We start from the raw sequence: 14,638 nt of genomic DNA on the forward strand, positions 1-14,638 counted from the left end.
TCTGCCCTGGCCATCCTTCTGATAAGTCCTGTTTAAACTTCCCCTCAGGAAAATATCAACAGTGTCTCGTGCGCCCAAAACTCTCTGATCTGGTAAAAGACGGAACATCCGTCAAGATGGAGTCATGACGGGTCACTGACAGCTCCCTGAGGTACACTGTAACTGCCATTTGGGTTGTCAAACACACACACACACACACACACACACACACACACACACACACACACACACACACACACACACACACACACACACACACACACACACACACACACACACACACACACACACGCACACTCACAGCTCTAAGGGTTGTGCGATTGAATAATGACAAAGTAGTCACACCTCTGGTAAAGCAAACAAGTGGAAGCAGGCGGAAGAAAAGTTCAAGTGGAGCAATATAGCATCCTTGCACCCTGCCATGCCTTGGGCAGCTGGCACTAGTGGAGGAATGTCCCAGACAGGTGTGATGTCAAGGTTCTTGCTGGTCCAGAACCTTCCTTCCCTCCCCGACCTCTTCCGCATCATCTATCACTGTAGGAATTCCTCTCATTCTTCACGGGTCTCGGACCAGGTACCTCAAACAAACCTTTGGCCTCTTCTTCCTCGGTTCTGGCCACACAGCTAGACACCCTTCTCAGTCAGCTCTTTCATGAGGTCCCCTGTGACCTAGCTAGACTGCCCAGTCATGACTACCAGGATGGTTTGAATCCTAGAAGGAGACTGACTAGAACAGACTTTCTCATTCAAGTCAATGTGCTGTGATGAAATTGTATTTATATGATTCAAACCACCCTGGGAACCATGACTGAGGGCTTTGTCCATTCTAGTAATGATATTTATATGGTTTGAATGCTGGGATCCACTAGTGGGGGGGGGGGGGGGGGGGGGGGGGGGCACCAATCGTTCCAGCTCATGGATATACAGTATGAATGTGTTCTTTTTCTGACCATGTGACCTGACTAGGAAAATCCAGGATCAAGTGTTCTTCCGGTTACATGGTCCGGGTACATGGAGAACGGCTTAGGGGTTTGAACATGTGTCTCCTATGTGCCACAAAACTGTGTTAACCCACTAGGCTAAAATCTAGCTGCTGTGGAAAAGGAGAAACTCTACTAATGAGTTTCACACTAAAATACATCCAACTACAGTACACACTAAAACACATCCAACTACAGTACACACTAAAACACATCCAACTACAGTACACACTAAAACACATCCAACTACAGTACACACTAAAACACATCCAACTACAGTACACACACATGCACGGACACACACACAAACCCACCTTCAAAAAGGGAGTGCTGGTCAGCTCAAACATTTACAGTGGAATCCGCGAGAGTGAGGAGGGGTGGAAGACATGATTTAGCAGTTTACTCCTAGTGTTTACCCCACATTTTTTAACACTGTGGCTTGAAGTCAAGCTGAGAAGTTTCCCAAGGCCTCCTGGTATCTACAGGCTGGAGGCCCATGCATGAACACCACAGTCTGGGCCTGGCCCAGGGGCTAACTCCACCCCCCTGGTCCCACCACCATGGGCTGTCTGCAGGGCATCATAGTCTGGGCCTGGCCCAGGGGCTATCTCCACCCCCCTGGTCCCACCACCATGGGCTGTCTGCAGGGCATTACAGTCTGGGCCTGGCCCAGGGGCTATCTCCACCCTCCTGGTTCCACCACCACAGTCTGGGCCTGGCCCAGGGGCTATCTCCACCCCCCTGGTCCCACCACCATGGGCTGTCAGTGGGGCACAACACTGCCAACCCAGCCAGAGGAAAGGAGGGGAGGACACTCCCAGTTCTGTCCCCCTTTCTCCTACTTCTGTGGGTCTCCCCTCTGAGCCCAGTTCTTTGCTAGGTTTCTTCCTTCTAGCTGGGTACTGTAAATCACTTTGTCTTAATTGATGTTAAAAAGTGATTTATAAATACATTTGATTGATTGATGGATTGATTGACAGGAGTACAGAGGGTGGATTACTAACCTGTTCTCATGCTGGATGTATAAGGTTCTGTATTTATTTTCTTAGTCAACCTTGTGTTCTGTTTCGTTGTGTTCTTGAACGTAGCCCTGTTTCTTTGTGTTCTTGAACGTAGCCCTGTTTCTTTGTGTTCTTGAACGTAGCCCTGTTTCTTTGTGTTCTTGAACGTAGCCCTGTTTCTTTGTGTTCTTGAACGTAGCCCTGTTTCTTTGTGTTCTTGAACGTAGCCCTGTTTCTTTGTGTTCTTGAACGTAGCCCTGTTTCTTTGTGTTCTTGAACGTAGCCCTGTTTCTTTGTGTTCTTGAACGTAGCCCTGTCTCATTTTTGTTCATTGATTTCACCTGTGTTAGTTACTCACCTGGTCTCATCAGCTCCTTATTTAGTTCAGTTCATTCTGTTTGTGCCTTTGTGAGGTGTTGTTCGTTTTGACTCTACTAAGCCGTTTCCTAGCTCGTTTGTGAGAACCAGTTATAGCCTTCAGTCCTAGTTTTAATTCACCTGCCTGTTTCCCTACCTGTGTATGACTGTTGTCTGCCTGTGACCACGATTCCTGCCTTCTGCGAAATAAACACCTGCTGCGCTCTGCTCGTGAATCTACACCTTTTTCTCCCTGAGTATTCATTACAGGATGTACTGGACCAACTCTACTATCATTGTTATACTAAACACAGACCATAGTGAATTATACCTCATTCAAATACATTCCTCTCTCTTGACATTCTGTGAGGATGTCATCACAGAGCCATATAGTTCTTGACATTCTGTGAGGATGTCATCACAGAGCCATATAGTTCTTGACATTCTGTGAGGATGTCATCACAGAGCCATATAGTTCTTGACATTCTGTGAGGATGTCATCACAGAGCCATATAGTTATTGACATTATGTGAGGATGTCATCACAGAGCCATATAGTTCTTGACATTCTGTGAGGATGTCATCACAGAGCCATATAGTTATGTGAGGAACATGTACTGTATACACTGATCCATTTAGTAAGCAGAGGAGTATAATTCCAAATGCCTTCCACTTACTGTAGTAATAACCTGGACATACATTCTGCACAAACCACAGTATCACATCTCAACAGATGAACAAACCTCTTGACAAACAGTGAGGTGTAATGGCTTAAGCCTGCAGTTATTAGAGTCGTATTACCTTGATGAGCTCTGAAATCAGGATAATTATACCTTTTCCAACTGGCGATGAAACAAAAACAACCTAACCCCCAACTTATCTAATTCTCTCCTTATCCCCACCATGTATTTTGGGGGTATAGTGTTTCTGTGGCTTAAGTCATCCAGCTTGAGTTGACAGACAGAGGGCCTACTTGCTTGGCCGGCACCACTTCCAGTCAGCCAATGAGAGCATTGTAATTACAGGTATGGCTGTCAGGCCAATCAGGGTTGATTTTAATGAAAATGCCAGGTCGTGATCCCTGGAGGTTACCTAGCAACACAGGTGAAGATGTATCCTGGCACACTGCCTTTTTTTGGACCATATATTGCTGAAGCGAAACCTTCAGAATTTCAATGAGCACTTTAATTGAGTCTGTTTCTATGTATGTTGTTCTTAACCGTGGATCCAGCAAAACACTGTTCACACAGACAGTAGACCACAGAGGTTTATTGTAAGGCCATTATTTGGTTGTAATCCAGGAACATGTAAGCAATAGAAACACTGTATATGAAACCTAAACATTACTCCACTGGTTTCTCTCTCACCTTGTAACGTCCTGCATGTTTTTGATTGAATACAACAAAAGCCATACCATAAGGAGAGTTGGGAGAAAGACATCTGCAGTATATTAGGTGTCAAACTTCAAGTAGCCCAACAAAGCACGTGCCAACACATTATGCTGAAAAAGACATTTCCACAACTTTCCCAAACATTCACTGCTCATCATTACACACACTATTACACACACTACACACACTACACACACTACACAAATATCAAAAAGTAAAAATAGTATTAGAATTGTGTAATGATACATTGTTATTATCATTATTGTTATTATTATTACTATTATTATTATCATCATTATTACTAACATTATTATTTAAACATCATTACTATCATTGCCACTGCTGTATTTTAGTTTTGATGTCACTGAATAATGTATAACAGCACAGTACATCGAAAAAATAACATTCTATTTCAACCTTAAAAAATGTGTATGTGGAACTTTATATTCGGATTAGGTTTCTAAAATGAAATACCCGGATTAGTGACTGAACCCTCTCTACAAAGCGCCCATTGTCGCAGACCAAACCAGTTCTGGCGCTCGCCCAACAAGGTTGACCTTCCTGCTGGTGACACATTTGTTTCGTTTCAATTAGACAGTGTTATTTATTTGGGTGGGACCTACTCTTGTGCTTTTCATGTCAATCAAATGTTATAATACAGTAGTTTGAAATGTGAAGCAACTCATGCATTGATTATTTAACTTGTGTTATTGATTATTTAACTTGTATTATTGATTATTTAACTTGTGTTATTATTGATGCTGTTGTTGTTGTAATTAGTATTACCATATAATAATGATCACGACCTAAATATATTTTGAATAATTTGAGAAATCAACATCAGTGAAAATCGAATGTATTGACGAGTAGTCTTGAAAACAACATTTAACATGAGCAAATAATGGAGCAGCGAGAAAGAGAGCGAGAGCAGAGAGAGAGAGATAAATCACCTTAAATTGACACATTTAAATTGAGAGGGAAAGCGCGAAAGAGCGAGAGAGAAAGATAGAGAGAGAAAGAAAGAGAGATAGAGAAGAGAAAGAGAGAGGGATATAAAGTTGCTAAACACTATTAGCTGTAGGGCCTATCAGAAAACATGTATTTTTCAATAACACTATATTAGGCCATATAGATACAGTGTCATTTGAACAATTAGTTAAACATAATTGACCCATTATACAATATGTGCAGACGGAGAGAGTGAATTTAGAAGTATCTCTCATTGCGGTTGCTATGTAGCTCTTACTTGTGGAACTATAGGTCTATATACCCACAATTACATCCATGGTGAGGGCGATCATAATGTTTACTATGATTCTAAAGTATTTCCAACATTATTTTATGAAGATGATCATTCATTTCTAATCATCTATAGGTTTATTCACCGCTGACATTATGGGGACGTCACAGCCCTTCAGTGGAGTTTCTGGACTGTTGTCTCCCCCTATTGGTCAAAATAGACGGTGCTGCTGTGCAGTGGCACCGAGAGCAGAGTCGGTGTTGTGTAACAATCCACATCAAATTACAGAAAGCATTCAGCAGGAGATACCACAAACAGAAGACAGCAACTATGGGCTTTACTGAATTAGATTAAGCAGATACTTTCTTTTTATGTAGGTTAATAGGCCTGGCCAATTTACATCAGCATAACAGTTTCTTTGGCTGAATATTTGAGATGCCAAATCATGTTCAGTAACTGTACTTCTTCATATGAAAATAGCTAGTCTAGTATCCATTCCAAAACGAAACTCTACATCCTCGTAGATGTATTATCAGAATGAAAATACAAGTGCTACAATAAATGAAAACAAACAATAAAGTAAGCAAATGCACTTGAATAAGCCAAGAGAGTTGGTAATGTTTTTATGTTTAATAATTTAATGGAAACATGACAAACTGGTGGTTATACCAGACAATATATATTTGAACTAGTGTATATTTCGTTTTTTGAGTAAAATATACCAGTAATGAACACAAACAAGTATCTAGGCAATATGATTACATGCTTATAATAAAGGAATAAATTATGAATTATTGAATCAATGTACATTTTTCGACAAAGCTAAAAGAATTTAACAAATTAACATATTTTATTTGATGTTATTTAAATTCCTCTCTCTGTTGGTGACTGAAGACTTGGGGGAGCGCAGAGTCAAATTTCGTCTCCGCCTCCTAAAAACGTCTCCGCCTCCTAAAAATCGCTTCCTTCCTGACTTGGACCAGTCTATAAATACAGGCTTCACACTGAAAGTGTATTCATAATTCTCTCAATGATCTTGGAAGTTTGACGCGAACATTAAATTGCGCATTTAAGTCAGAAATTGTTTTATTTCCAAGAGAAATATACATTCGAGTCCATTTGCAGCGTGCCTATTCCATCGGGTCGCAAGAAAACGCGTTTTGAATAGAAGACTTTTGGAAGGACTTCACATTAACATTTTGACAGTTTGCAGGAGTGCAGCTTTGTCAACCAATTTGCGCACCGAACTCAGTGACATTCATTGCAGCCCGTGGGCACAGAAGCAGTTGGATTCTAAAGTCTTGAAAGGAAGGACATTTTCCCTCTAAGAGGAATTCATTGCATTAGCTTAGCGGTCATTTTTCCCGCATGAATCTACTCGACCCCTTCCTGAAGATGACAGACGAACAGGAGAAGTGTTTCTCTGACGCTCCAAGCCCCAGCATGTCTGACGATTCGGTCGGCTCGCCGTGCCCGTCCGGCTCCGGTTCCGACACCGAGAATACCAGGCCGTCCGATAATCATCTCTTACTGGGTCCAGATGGCGTGCTCGGCGAATTCAAGAAGGCTGACCAAGACAAGTTCCCAGTATGTATCAGAGATGCGGTGTCTCAGGTGCTGAAGGGTTACGACTGGACCTTGGTGCCCATGCCCGTCCGAGTGAACGGCTCCAGCAAAAACAAGCCCCATGTCAAGAGACCCATGAACGCTTTCATGGTGTGGGCTCAAGCCGCCCGGAGGAAACTGGCGGACCAGTACCCACATCTCCACAATGCAGAACTCAGCAAAACCCTCGGGAAACTCTGGAGGTAGGTTACAACTCCTTATCATCACGTTTCCCCGCCGTTGAGGAGATTTTCATTTCATCAACTAATATTGTGTTATTCACAAATAGTTTATTAGATAAAGCTTGAATTATTAGCAGTGTGAATCAATTATTTAGAATGATGTCTGGTGTATAGCTACATTTGCAATTCAATAGTGTAAACTATGTGGATAATTTCGATTCGAATTTGTAGTTTTCAAATATTGGGCTATAATAATAACATCTTAATAATAATAATAATAATAATAATAATAATAATTATAATACTTGTTTCAACACTTCGAAAACGTGTAATGTAATACGATACTTGTTTCCAGATTACTCAACGAAGGCGAGAAGCGTCCGTTCGTAGAGGAGGCTGAACGCTTGAGGGTGCAACACAAGAAAGATCACCCCGACTACAAGTACCAGCCCAGAAGGAGAAAATCCGTGAAGAACGGGCAGAGCGAGCCAGAGGACGGCGAGCAAACCCACATCTCTTCCGGTGACATCTTTAAAGCTCTCCAGCAAGCCGACTCACCCGCGTCCAGCATGGGCGAAGTGCATTCTCCCGGTGAACATTCAGGTAACAACAATTCATTCGAACAATTCATTATATTGTCCTTCTAGATAATACCAGGTTTACTCAAACTTGCTTTTGGTCGATATAATCATGTTATAATATAATCATGTTGATAAAGTAGAATGGGAATCACTATTAAGCCGGTGAAATAAAACAGTGATATATATATATATATATATATATATATCCTTTATATTGTAAATGCCTCTGCTATCCTATTCAAAACGTGAATATCAGTTCCTATTGGGCCCTCATGAACTGACACACCTGTCAATGATTTGTGGTTTTTACAAGCCATCATGCAAATCTACCACCTGTCTTTACTCTGCCCACTTATCTCTTCTTCTTTAAAGCACATTAGATAATGACACCATTCCCTTCATGGCGGGAAACTCCGAAATCTTATCTGCACTTTCTTAATTTCCAAGCATATCTTTATTAGCTCCCTGGTTGCGTCACTTGTGTCAATAATATCATGATGGTGTGCAGTGAGATTAACTCTTTCTTTTTCGACCAGCAGGCCAGTCCCAGGGCCCACCTACACCACCGACCACCCCCAAAACAGACCTGGCTGCGGGCAAGGCCGACCTGAAGCGTGAGGGCCGCCCCCTGCAAGAGGGCACGGGCCGCCAGCTCAACATCGACTTCCGGGACGTGGATATCGGCGAGCTGAGCAGCGACGTCATCTCCAACATCGAGGCCTTCGATGTCAATGAGTTCGACCAGTACCTGCCACCCCACGGGCACCCCGGCATGCCTGGCGTCAACGGCGCCCAGACGGGCTACACGAGCAGCTACCGCGGCATCAGCGCCAGCTCCATTGGCCAGGTGGGTGCTGGAGGACATGGCTGGATGTCCAAGCAGCAGCAGCAGCACTCCATCTCCGCCCTGAGTGGAGGTGGAGGTATTGGGGGAGAGCAAGGCCAGAGCCAGGGGAGAACCACTCACATCAAGACGGAGCAGCTGAGCCCCAGCCACTACAGTGAGCAGCAGAGCTCCCCTCCCCAGCATGTCACCTATGGTTCATTCAACCTGCAGCACTACAGCGCCTCATCCTACCCCTCCATTACCCGCGCCCAGTATGACTATTCTGATCACCAGGGCGGCGCCAACTCTTATTATAGCCATGCAGGTGCCCAAGGCTCAGGGCTCTATTCCTTCAGCAGCTATATGAGCCCCAGCCAGAGGCCCATGTATACCCCCATCGCCGACCCCACCGGAGTGCCCTCGGTGCCCACCCAGACCCACAGTCCACAGCACTGGGAGCAGCAGCCTGTCTACACCCAGCTCTCCAGGCCCTGAGAGGCCAGAGGTTAGAGGTCAGCCCCTTAGTCCTTAGCACAGACTGTCCCATAAGAACCCATCTCCTACCAGAGACTTATCTCCCAGAATCCTCGGGGGCCCACAGGCCTCTACGCCAACACACCCTCCACTGCCAATAGAAAAACATTCAAGAACTTTTTCAAAGTAATTAACATTTATTATCTTCGGAAAAACGGCTCACGACAGTGCCTTTTTTAATGCTCGGAGTTGTGATTATATTTTTATAGGTATAATGTTAAAAGAAACTCAGCTTTGAAAAGAGGAATCCTCCGTGAGGATATATTTGTTATAAATATTTTAGTATGTACTGTGTATGTGTTCTGAACTGTCTTTTGGTACTATATCTTTCGGGGGATTTATACGTTTAATGAGGAAGAGATGCTTTAGGTGAACAACGTCCTCCGCGGCCTTACTTCTCGCTCATGTATTTTTGTACAGGAACAGGAAGTCAAAAGAAAATAGTCCCCCTACTCACTGCCTGTCCTCTTTTAATACATTCTGCTTTGATTCTCATGTACATATCTTATTGTAATTGTTTACGAGATCTTATAAGAACTGAGCAAAGTTGGTGTTTAAATAGTTTATGGCCGTGACTTATTATGTGACCATGTCATCAGTGAATTAGACAAATTATTGCTATTTTCTTGTCGCTGCGTTAGCAATTAGCACATCAGCCCAAGTTATTGTGTTGAATGCTAATAGCATTAGAAAGTGCCATATAGTTACACCAGGGGCCTTACTGACTGTGTTGGTAGATGTTACTGAGATGCTTTTTATTGCCTTCATGCCATTGGTGCCTGTCGAAGCGCAGTAGAGACTCTTTACATTAGCGACGCTAGCGCCACAGTGTAGCCTAGAAACCCCAGCTGAGTTCTTACTTCCTGTCTGTGGAGAGATACAGGAAGTGGCCTTTGACCCCCAGCAGTCTCTCTTCCAGTTGTCGTTCCTCTGGCCTCTTATTCCTTCCAGTCTTAACATCTAATTTATTCATTAGCAATTAATTTTATTTGAAAAGTAATAACTATTTTGCATTTTATTCCTTTTTAATTCAGCAGCGACTAATTGAGATGAGAAAATATTAACTTTTCCGCAGAGGGGTTAGCTGTTTCAATGTGGTACAAATTCTTCTAAGCATCTTTGTTTATTTATAATTTGTAAATGTTTTCAGTTGAAATCGTTATTTTGATGATCTAGTTGTGTACAGATTACTTCTGATTGTGATCAAACTTGATCTGAAATATCGAAAAAAGAAAACTGGAAGTTATTTTATTCATTCTAACAAATATGGATATCATGGTTATTGGAGCTGTGGCTGCAGTGTGAAGATGTCTTTCTATAGAATCACCAGCACACTTTTTTGTTTTTGAAAAAAGTTGTTCTTTATTCTCTATTCCATATCTTAGTTCTCATGTTGGCATCTTTGTAATTCAACTGAATTCTTGTTTTCCTAGGTAAAACATGCCATTGTCTTAAAAGAAGCTTATCTTTTGTATTATATTGTTTGCAATAAAAGAAAACATATTGAAAAGAAACTCCATGGTTCTGTTTCATATATTCAGAGAATGTTATTCTAGATTCAGTATGTACACGCACACTAGCAGGGGGGGCAAACAGTTTTATCGGCTACATTTCTGGAAGTCTCTATCATGTCAACTTAGGAGCAATGGGGTTCCTTTATACCCATAATGCAATGCTTTGTAAGGGAAGTGGACCCACGCTGAGAGAGAACAGTAAGATGGAGCAGTCATCTAATGACTTAGAATCACATTAAAAAGGAGGTCAGAACCACGGTAGTTTATCAAACAGGAGAAAACATAAGCAAAACATAGCACAATAGTAACATCGTACAACATTGACTCCATGTAAATAGACTAGCCAGTTCGTATGCTATAACCTGTGAACTACATAGATAATACCACTAGAACCAGAATAGGCCTGCGTGTGTAACTTCTCAAGCCCAACATTTGACATTCATTTGTCATGTAAAATACCCCGATGAAGGAATGTCCAAAAGGTTTTAACAAACTATTAACTTTAACCCTTACCATAATCCTAACCTTAAACCTTACCTTAACCATAAACCTAACCATAACCCTAACCTTTATTTTAAACATTTCCCTAACCGTAACCTTAACAAGCAGTTGCTTATCAACAGATAGTCTGTTGATAGTATAAGCATCTACAGATGGACCATCCAAATAAAGTGTTACTGCAAATTATTTTCAAAGGAAACTTCCGTTGTCCTCCCTAGAGTTCCTGAATATGTTTACATTGTCAACTTGCTCCACTCTTTATGTTCGTACTCCTTGGTTGGTGAGCCAGGGGGCTACTAGCTTCCTTTCATCCTGTCCTGCAGGCTTCCCATACCATGAGGTCACCGGGCCATCAGTACTACGGCCTATTGGGATGATGTATGTCCACACCCCTTCCCCGAACATGTATACCCCACTGCTTAGAGAAACAAACTGCACATAAAATTCTGTTTATTCATTACCAGCCATACCATAATGGCACCCTCTATAAATCAATGACAATGTAAACACAATCAGTGGCTAGGTTGGGGAACTTCATGTTGAGAGAATGTTGCTTTCATGTTGAAAGTTAGAGGTAGGGTCTCGGATGACATCTCTGTCCTCACGTCAAGTGGACTGGATCCATCTCTCTACCACCAACCCACCACTACCTCACTACCTCACTGACTGGCTGTACAGACTGGACTGATAGCACTCACCCCCTATTTCATAATACACTATAATGTATACTGAGATCTGTGGACTCACTCGCTGATTGCCCAAAGCCTGGTCTCGTAGTGTGTTGTGGCCAACTCTTTTATCGTTATCATGCCTTGCAAGTTGGCATGGAACCAGTAATATGCACCACCTTAGTGTGGGATGAATGAATACTATACTGACCCTGTATAGGGAACTTTAACTGTGCATCATAGGTTAGAATAGAGAAGTGCCCAAATGTAAAATATAATACACCAATGACATCAGACAAAAACAGGGAAATTAAACAGTGCAGTACAAGATACCCAACTCACCAGGGCCGGCTCAAACAAACCAATCAATCAAATGTATTTATAAAGCCCTTTTTTTCATCAGCCGATGTTACAAAGTGCTATACAGACCACACTGAACTTGACCTTTAAAGGTGTGTCAGAATCCCAACCCATGTCTGGTGTCTGCAGTGTGGTAATGTAGTAACCAGTAGTGTCTGAGCTGGGGATGGTGGTCTGCCTGACCACCAGCCTGGTTATGTAGAACTGTTTTTGGTTAACGGGGAGGTTGACAGCTTCCCCTCTTTCCCTCTTCCCCACAGCAGGAGGCAGCAGACTGTGTAAGACCCGGACCCCCTCGTGCCAAGACCCCCAGAGATCCCCTGAGACACATCCATCACTGCCTCTCTGCAGTGGCCCAGACCAGGAGCAGGGCAACGGGGTAGGGGGGCATGGGGCTGAGGGGGGCGTGGGGCTGAGGGGGGCATGGGGCAGGGGGCTGAGGGAGGCAGGGGGCTGAGGGGGGCAGGAGGCTGAGGGGGGGGTGGAGCTGAGAGGGCAGGGGGCTGAGGGAGGGAGGGGGCTGAGGGGGGCAGGGGGCAGGGGTTAGGAGAGAGCAGCTGAGGATGGTCCACTGGAAAGGAGGAAAACCAGGGAGAGAAGGGAAGAGTGGAGAGAGAGAGAGAGAGAAAGAAGGGGGTGAGAAGGAAGAGAGTGGGGGAGACAGATAGAGGGTAGATGGGGAAAGACAGAGATAGAAGAGAAACAGAGGTGGAGAGATTATACAGAAAAACAGTAATTAGTGAATTTAATGTAATCTGTACTATTGTTATTGAACACAGATGGAACAGTGATTCTTTGACTTATATGGTATCATACAGGGTTAGCTTTTCCTCTTCTTCCAGTCCTGTCATTTCCCAACAGCAGCCTTGCTCTGGACGTCAGGTTGACGCCTTTTCTCAAAAACAGCACAGAGAGAAGGCAAGAATAAGTGAGAGAGGACTAATGTCCAAGACATCTGAGAAAATCATCAACACACACTCCTACCATGTGTGTGTGTGTGTGTGAAACAGGATCGCACACAGTCATGCAGAAATATGCACAGAAATATCCACAGTCACTGGTCATTACAATACTGTGGGCTGTAACAGAGTCCCTGATCATTACAATACTGTGGGCTGTAACAGAGTCCCTGATCATTACAATACTGTGGGCTGTAACAGAGTCCCTGGTCATTACAATACTGTGGGCTGTAACAGAGTCCCTGATCATTGCAATAATGTGGGCTGTAACAGAGTCCCTGGTCATTACAATACTGTGGCTGTAACAGAGTCCCTGGTCATTACAATAATGTGGGCTGTAACAGAGTCCCTGGTCATTACAAAACTGTGGGCTGTAACAGAGTCCCTGATCATTACAATACTGTGGGCTGTAACAGAGTCCCTGATCATTACAATACTGTGGGCTGTAACAGAGTCCCTGGTCATTACAATACTGTGGGCTGTAACAGAGTCCCTGATCATTGCAATAATGTGGGCTGTAACAGAGTCCCTGATCATTACAATACTGTGGGCTGTAACAGAGTCCCTGGTCATTACAATACTGTGGCTGTAACAGAGTCCCTGGTCATTACAATAATGTGGGCTGTAACAGAGTCCCTGGTCATTACAAAACTGTGGGCTGTAACAGAGTCCCTGATCATTACAATACTGTGGGCTGTAACAGAGTCCCTGATCATTACAATACTGTGGGCTGTAACAGAGTCCCTGGTCATTACAATACTGTGGGCTGTAACAGAGTCCCTGATCATTGCAATAATGTGGGCTGTAACAGAGTCCCTGGTCATTACAATACTGTGGCTGTAACAGAGTCCCTGGTCATTACAATAATGTGGGCTGTAACAGAGTCCCTGGTCATTACAAAACTGTGGGCTGTAACAGAGTCCCTGATCATTACAATACTGTGGGCTGTAACAGAGTCCCTGATCATTACAATACTGTGGGCTGTAACAGAGTCCCTGGTCATTACAATACTGTGGGCTGTAACAGAGTCCCTGATCATTGCAATAATGTGGGCTGTAACAGAGTCCCTGGTCATTACAATACTGTGGCTGTAACAGAGTCCCTGGTCATTACAATAATGTGGGCTGTAACAGAGTCCCTGGTCATTACAAAACTGTGGGCTGTAACAGAGTCCCTGATCATTACAATACTGTGGGCTGTAACAGAGTCCCTGGTCATTACAATACTGTGGGCTGTAACAGAGTCCCTGATCATTGCAATAATGTGGGCTGTAACAGAGTCCCTGATCATTACAATACTGTGGGCTGTAACAGAGTCCCTGGTCATTACAATACTGTGGCTGTAACAGAGTCCCTGGTCATTACAATAATGTGGGCTGTAACAGAGTCCCTGGTCATTACAAAACTGTGGGCTGTAACAGAGTCCCTGATCATTACAATACTGTGGGCTGTAACAGAGTCCCTGATCATTACAATACTGTGGGCTGTAACAGAGTCCCTGGTCATTACAATACTGTGGGCTGTAACAGAGTCCCTGATCATTGCAATAATGTGGGCTGTAACAGAGTCCCTGGTCATTACAATACTGTGGCTGTAACAGAGTCCCTGGTCATTACAATAATGTGGGCTGTAACAGAGTCCCTGGTCATTACAAAACTGTGGGCTGTAACAGAGTCCCTGATCATTACAATACTGTGGGCTGTAACAGAGTCCCTGATCATTACAATACTGTGGGCTGTAACAGAGTCCCTGGTCATTACAATACTGTGGGCTGTAACAGAGTCCCTGATCATTGCAATAATGTGGGCTGTAACAGAGTCCCTGGTCATTACAATACTGTGGCTGTAACAGAGTCCCTGGTCATTACAATACTGTGGACTGTAACAGAGTCCCTGATCATTACAATACTGTGGGCTGTTACAGAGTCCCTGGTCATTACAA

At 43.5% G+C, this 14,638-nt stretch overlaps 1 protein-coding gene across 2 annotated transcripts; it reads left to right on the forward strand.

Moving 5' to 3' along the window:
* The first annotated feature begins 5,977 nt into the window (after positions 1–5,977).
* Positions 5,978–10,210, forward strand: LOC106606426 (transcription factor Sox-9). 2 transcript variants are annotated; one of them, XM_014202609.3, is made up of 3 exons: positions 5,978–6,776; positions 7,111–7,358; positions 7,873–10,210. In XM_014202609.3, the coding sequence occupies exons 1-3, from the start codon at positions 6,337–6,339 to the stop codon at positions 8,655–8,657; spliced, it is 1,473 nt and encodes a 490-aa protein (XP_014058084.2). In that variant the 5' UTR covers positions 5,978–6,336; the 3' UTR covers positions 8,658–10,210. The 2 variants fall into 2 exon arrangements, with proteins under 2 accessions (XP_014058084.2, XP_014058085.2); XM_014202610.3 differs by having other exon boundaries at positions 7,876–10,210.
* Positions 10,211–14,638: the final 4,428 nt, after the last annotated feature.

The sequence above is a fragment of the Salmo salar genome, chromosome 06 (genome assembly GCF_965601325.2).
Source record: "Salmo salar chromosome 06, fSalSal1, whole genome shotgun sequence".
NCBI lineage: Eukaryota > Metazoa > Chordata > Actinopteri > Salmoniformes > Salmonidae > Salmo > Salmo salar.